Below are 7023 nucleotides of genomic sequence, written 5' to 3' on the forward strand. Positions count from 1 at the left end.
AAGTCTCTCTAACCCATATTTGGTTTTACTAATTTCTGTTTTTTAGTGGTAATAACTCTGATACCCGCAGTATAACAATCATCTTGTTAGTCTCACTAGATGCACTTCTTTTTGTAACAACACAGAACTGATTTAGAAAAAAATTAAATGTTAGCTAGAATTGTTTGAATTTTTAATAACCCACTTTTACAAAAGGAATGAGTGCTGATCTAATCCATTTCAATTTTCCCCAGGTTTGTTCAACCACCCGTCATTAGTTTTGAGGCCATCTTTGAGCAAAGCACACCAAATTCTCCCATTGTCTTTATCCTGAGTCCTGGCTCGGACCCAGCATCTGACCTCTTAAAGTTGGCTGAGAGGTCAGGTTTTGGAACAAGCAGACTTAAATTCCTTGCTATGGGACAAGGGCAAGAAAAGGTAGATCAATTATGTCTATTGAATTTTAATTGGGCAACTGATTATTCCTACTAAGCTATGTGTGTATTTTAAAACATTTATACATTCTAATTATGATTAGATTAGATTACTTTACAGTGTGGAAACAGGCCCTTCGGCCCAACAAGTCCACACCGACCCGCCGAAGCGTAACCCACCCATACCCCTACATTTTACCCCTTATCTAACACTATGGACAACTTAGCATGGCCAATTCACCTGACCTGCACATCTTTGGACTGTGGGAGGAAACCGGAGCACCCGGAGGAAACCCACGCAGACACGGGGAGAACGTGCAAACTCCACACAGTCAGTCGCCTGAGGCGGGAATTGAACCCGGGTCTCTGGCGCTGTGAGGCAGCAGTTCTAACCACTGTGCCACCGTGCCGCCCATAATTATGTTAAGATTCACTTTATAAACTATCACTCAGCTCTGTTATTACAGCTGCAGACTTTATGTGTTAATTCACCAGCCCTGCTCTTGGAGTACCAGTACTGGCTTTGCCTACACACCAGTGTAGTACAGTGTCATGTGTTCCACATCAGTCGTGTAGTGATTCTCGGTACACTGAGATCTGCAGCAACTGGAAGTGTGAACAGATCCATCCATCCAACATGAAGGAGCTCCTGCATTTCCAATTTTTCCCTTTCCTTACCTTAAGGTGCTGGTGTATGCTGGCTTTACAAAGTTCCAGAGCTTGCTTCAGTACTCATTCTTTATGCATGAGCCTCCATTAATTATTTTTGCCCCACAAGCATACATGTGGAAAATAATGCAGAAGGTGATCAGGAAACAGGAAACCAGCTAAGGCAAGTGCATCCCTAACTCACCTGGCCTGGCCTAGGCACCCTCCCAGCCTTCTGCTGGGCAGGGTAAGACCACAACTGCGGTGTTTCCATATTATCCATCTGCCCATTATCTTTACCTGTTTAAAATAACTTCAATTGTACCTGCATTAAAATAGAAGATTATCAAATAATAAAGTGTTTGTGTAAACAAGACAAAATTATCTCCAATAAGTGATGTATGTTATTACAACTTATTAGAACATAGAACATTACAGCGCAGTACAGGCCCTTCGGCCCTCGATGTTGCGCCGACCTGTCATACCAATCTGAAGCCAATCTAACCTATACTACTCCATGTACATCCGTATGCTTGTCCAATGACGACTTAAATGTACTTAAAGTTGGCGAATCTACTACCGTTGCAGGCAAAGCATTCCATACCCTTACTGCTCTCTGAGTAAAGAAATTACCTCTGTGTTCCTTCACTGCAGAAATAAGCATAACACTCTAGTAACCAAGGGCCAGTTGTGTGACTTTGATCATTCTATGTAAATGCGTTAGGTGTTCCATTCATTCTCTCTGTCAGGTAGCACTGCAGTTGCTGGAGACAGCTGTAGCCCGTGGGCAGTGGCTGATGTTACAGAACTGTCATCTTCTTGTCAAATGGTTGAAAGAGCTGGAGAAAGCACTGGAACTAATACACAAACCCCATCCTGATTTCCGTTTGTGGCTCACCACTGACCCAATCCAAGACTTTCCCATTGGAATACTTCAGAACTCATTGAAGGTAAACTCAGAATTTTTAGCGTCCAATATTTAGATTAGTAAAAACGATAAAGTTGAAACAAATACTTGGAGCACTAGTATCTCTCCTCCTGTCATAAAAGCAATGCCTAAAACTAGCCATGGATGCTGACAGTCAACACTACCTCACCCAAGTTCCTATTTCTTTGGATGTTGCTATATCCTTGGTGTACAAAAGTAATAGAGGTGAAATAAAATAATGGGTACAACTCTGAAGAGAGTGTAAGAGCTGAGGGACCAGGGTGTATATGTGCAGAAATTATTGAAGATGGCAGGAATAGTTAATAACATGAACAACATCCTAGGCTTTATCATCCTAGGGTATGGATTATAAAAGAAAATACCTTATACTGAACCTTGCAAAACAATGGAGTGACCTCAGCTGAAGTATTGTGTCCATACATGGTGGGTTCTCATTTTAGAATTTTACTTCATAATAGGAGTATATTTATTCTGAAGACTCTGAAATATCACCTTAAGTATCTGCCACTGTGTCTCCAGTGATCAATACTCTAGCTTAGTCTGCCCAGCTAGCTTAGTTTTCACACCCTTTAGTATCTTTGTGATACTCCAACTCTGACCTCTTGTGCATCCCTTGATTTTAATCAGTCCATCAGTGTTGGCTGTGTCTTCAGTTGCCTGGGCACCTAGCTCTGGAATTCCCTACCTATACATCTCCACCAACTTGCCTCTCCTCTTTCCTCTTCTCCACTATCCCCTTCCTCTTGTCATCTCCTCATCTCCCCCTCCTCTCCCCCTCTCCCTCTTACCCCTGCTCTCTCTACCTCACCTTTTCTCTGCCTCTCTTCATCCTCCTTTCTGCTTCCACCACGTCTCCTCTCCTCTTCTCCATCTTTCTGTTTTTATAAATTGTTCCTTAAAATTATTGCTTTGACCAAACTTTTAGTCATCTGCCTGAATATTGCCGTATGAGATTGTTGTTGAATATTGTATGATAATAATCACCCTTGTGAAGCAGTTTGGAATGTTTACAATAAATTCAAGTGTGTACTACAATCAAAAAAGTATTTTGATATCTTTATGATTGAAGTCCCATATTGCTCTGTTGTTACCTTTATTCAGCTGATTGTTACCAGTGTGCTGGTCAGAAATACAGTATCAAAATGTCACTACATAACTACCCTCTAATCAGTGACAGTACTCAGTTCACGATCATCTAACCAGTATCAATTCATGATCACTGCAGGTCGTTACAGAACCACCCAATGGTCTCAAGCTGAACATGAGAGCTACTTATTTCAAGATCAGTCATGAAGCCTTGAACTCGTGCCCCCACACGGCCTACAAGTCACTCATCTACGTGTTGGCATTCTTCCATGCTGTTGTCCAGGAGCGAAGAAAATATGGCAAAATTGGGTGGAATGTCTCGTATGATTTCAATGAATCTGATTTCCTGGTGAAGTGGCTTCTAGATTTAATTTTCATTCCATGGATCATTTAACTTACATATTAGAAAATGAAATTAGAGTTTCACTGGTCCTTCTCAGGATGGCAGCTGGTAACAGGTGGTGACAGATGCAACAGGTGCAAGGCTCAGTGTTGGCACCACAACTTTTCACTTTATACATTAACGATCTAGATGAAGGAACTAAGAGGAGTCTGGCTAAGCTTGTAGATGGTACAAAGACAGGTAGAGGGACAGGTAGCATTGTGGAGGTGGGGAGGCTGCAGAAGGATTTGGACAAGTTAGGAGAATGGGCAAAGAAGTGGCAGATTAGATTAGATTAGATTAGATTACTTACAGTGTGGAAACAGGCCCTTCGGCCCAACAAGCGTGCAAACTCCACACAGTCAGTCGCCTGAGGCGGGAATTGAACCCGGGTCTCTGGCGCTGTGAGGCAGCAGTGCTAACCACTGTGCCACCGTGCCACCCGTGCCGCAGATGGAGTACAACGTGGGAAAGTGCGAGGTCATGCACTTTGGTAGGAAGAACAGAGGCAAGGACTATTTTCTAAATGGGGTGAAAATTCAGATGTCTGAAGTGCAAAGAGACTTGGGGGTCCTATTCCAGGATAATTTCAAAGTAAACTTGCAGGTTGACTCAGTAGTTAGGAAGGCAAATGCAATGATGGCATTTATTTTGAAAGGACTTGAATATAAAAGCAGGGACATACTTCTGAGCCTCTATAAGGCTCTGGTCATTTGGAATATTGTGCACAGCTTTGGGCCACATATCTCAGGAAGGATTTACTGGCCCTGGAGTGTGTTCAGAATAAGTTCACAAGAATAGGTCCACAAATACAAAGCTTAACATATGAGGAATGTTTGAGGACTCTGGATCTATGCTTAATGGAGTTTAGAAGGATGAGGGGAGATCTAATTGAAACATACAGAATACTGAATGGCCTGGATAGAATGGATGTTGGGAAGATGTTTCCATTGGTAGGACCTGGAGGACCCAAGGGCACAGCCTTAGAGTAAAGGGAAGACTTTTTAGAATGGAGATAGGGAGAAATGTCTTCAGCCAGAAAATGGTGAATCTATGGAGTTCATTGCCACAAAAGGCTGTGGAGGCCAGGTTATTGAGTAAATTTAAGAGAGATAGTTTCTTGATTGTCAAGGAGATCAAAGGTTATGGGGAGAAAGTGGGAAAATGGGGTTGAGAAGCTTATCAGCTATGATTGAATGGTGGAGCAGATTCAATGGGCTGATTGGCCTAATTTCTGCTCCTATGGTCATTTTGTTTCTTTTCGAGGTAGAGGTGATGTAAATACAGAGAAATAATATTGTGTGAGTGTGTGTGTGAGAGAGAGAAAGAGACAGAGAGAGAGAGCGAGGGACAGAGTCTCACCAAACTGACTTTGCACTGCAAACTGATTGCAGTATTATTTCAATGCCACATAGAAGACAGGAGAACAACATCAAGAGAGTTCTGTTGTAAGCTATATACCAGCCCCTGGAGGAAATCCACACCCTCCTGAAGAATTAGTTAAGATTAAGAATTGGTGTGTGTCAAAGTGGATATGACTTGCCCTGGCATTGTTCTTTCACTTCCATGTGTTACCATGTGACAGACTCCATCATGCATCAGACTGTCACTGCTATAAGCAAGTGTGAGAAATATGTTCCATTTTTCACATCAATCAAAAAAGGCAGAATTCAATGAAAATTGACGGACATTTCTCTGTATTTTTCAAACAAAACATACTTCCCAAACAATTTATATTTCACAAAGGCATAAAATGGAAACTCATTTGTCTTTCTCCCTCTGTACCTCAGGTCTGTATGGAGATCCTGAAAACATACCTGACCAAGGCTTTTGATCAGAATGACACCAAAATTCCATGGGGCAGTCTGAAGTATTTGATTGGAGAGGTATAGTGTCTACTGTTATTTTTATTCACTGTCCCGAGGTGCCGTTGAGAAAACAAGCTACCTTCTTGAACCACTGCACTCCATGTCAGACTATTTACTAAATTGCAGAGAAAACTACAATCAATAGTATAGTTTGTTAATAATTTCTAAAAGTCTTTAGAATGTTTACCTTAGAACGAACTACAAACATATTTCTGACGATGACATCAAAGTTCGATAGCATATTCCGGAAGGGTACTGTCTCAGTGCCCCACAATTGGATTGCCAGTGCTGAGGGAGCACCATATTAAGGGAGGGTGGTGCAGAGGAGGCGCTGCACTGTCGGAGAGTCGGTACTGAGGGAGCAGCGCAATGTCAGAGGGTCGGTACAGAGGGAGCACTGCACTGAAGGAGGGTCAGTGTTGAGGGAGCACCACACTGAGGGAGGTTCAGTGCTGAGGGAGTGCTGCACTGAGCGAAGGTCAGTGCTGAGGGAGCACCGCACTGAGGGAGGGTCGGTGTTGAGGAAGCACCGCACTGTCGGAGGGTCGGTGCTGAGGGAGTGCTGCACTGAGGGAGGGTCAGTGCTGAGGGGGTGCTGCACTGAGGGAGGGTCAGTGCTGAGGGAGCGCTGCACTGAGGGAGAGTCGGTGCTGAGGGAGCGCTGCACTGAGGGAGGGTCAGTGCTGAGGGAGCACCGCACTGAGGGACAGTCAGTGCTGAGGGAGCACCGCGCTGTCGGAGGGTCGGTACTGAGGGAGTGCCGCACTGTCGGAGGGTCGGTACTGAGGGAGCACCACACTGTCAGAGGGTCGGTACTGAGGAAGGGTCATTGCTGAGGGAGTGCTGCACTGAGGGAGAGTCGGTGCTAAGGGAGTGCTGCACTGAGGGAGAGTTGGTGCCGAGGGAGTGCTGCATTGAGGGAGGGTCAGTGCTGAGGGAGCACTGCACTATTGGAGGGTCAGTGCTGAGGGACCGCTGCACTGAGGGAGAGTCGGTGCTGAGGGGGTGCGGCACTGTCAGAAGGTTGGTGTGAGGGAGCGCAACACTGTTGGAGGGTCAGTGCTGAGGGAGTGCTGCACTGAGGGAGGTTCAGTGCTGATGGGGGGGCCGCACTGAGGGAGAGTCGGTGCTGAGGGGGTGCTGCACTGAGGGAGAGGCGGTGCTGAGGGAGCAGCGCAATGTCAGAAGGTCGGTACTGAGGGAGCACTGCACTGAGGGAGGGTCAGTGTTGTGGGAGCACCGCACTGAGGGAGGGTCAGTGCTGAGAGAGTGCTGCACTGAGCGAAGGTCAATGCTGAGGGAGCACCGCACTGTTGGAGGGTCGGTGCTGAGGGAGTGCTGCACTGAGGAAGGGTCAGTGCTGAGGGAGTGCTGCACTGAGGGAGAGTCGGTGCTGAGGGAGCACCGCACTGAGGGAGGGTCAGTGCTGAGGGGGTGCTGCACTGAGGGAGGGTCAGTGCTGAGGGAGCGCTGCACTGAGGGAGAGTCGGTGCTGAGGGAGTGCTGCACTGAGGGAGAGTCGGTGCTGAGGGAGCACCGCACTGAGGGAAGGTCAGTGCTGAGGGAGCACCACACTGTTGGAGGGTCAATGCTGAGGGAGCGCTGCACTGAGGGAGGGTCAGTGCTGAGGGAGCACCGCACTGAGGGAGAGTCGGTACTGAGGGAGTGCCGCACTGT

At 46.0% G+C, this 7023-nt stretch overlaps 1 protein-coding gene across 1 annotated transcript in view; it reads left to right on the plus strand.

The window, feature by feature from the left end:
* Nucleotides 1-7023, plus strand: part of dnah10 (dynein axonemal heavy chain 10) — a 243067-nt gene that overhangs the window by 216191 nt on the left and 19853 nt on the right. Inside the window, exons 58-61 of the mRNA XM_043715328.1 lie at nt 220-417; nt 1811-2011; nt 3236-3445; nt 5269-5364. Coding sequence (XP_043571263.1) covers nt 220-417; nt 1811-2011; nt 3236-3445; nt 5269-5364 — 705 coding nt within the window. The remainder of the gene's footprint in view (nt 1-219; nt 418-1810; nt 2012-3235; nt 3446-5268; nt 5365-7023) is intronic.

This window comes from Chiloscyllium plagiosum, chromosome 25, assembly GCF_004010195.1.
Source record: "Chiloscyllium plagiosum isolate BGI_BamShark_2017 chromosome 25, ASM401019v2, whole genome shotgun sequence".
NCBI classification, from domain to species: domain Eukaryota; kingdom Metazoa; phylum Chordata; class Chondrichthyes; order Orectolobiformes; family Hemiscylliidae; genus Chiloscyllium; species Chiloscyllium plagiosum.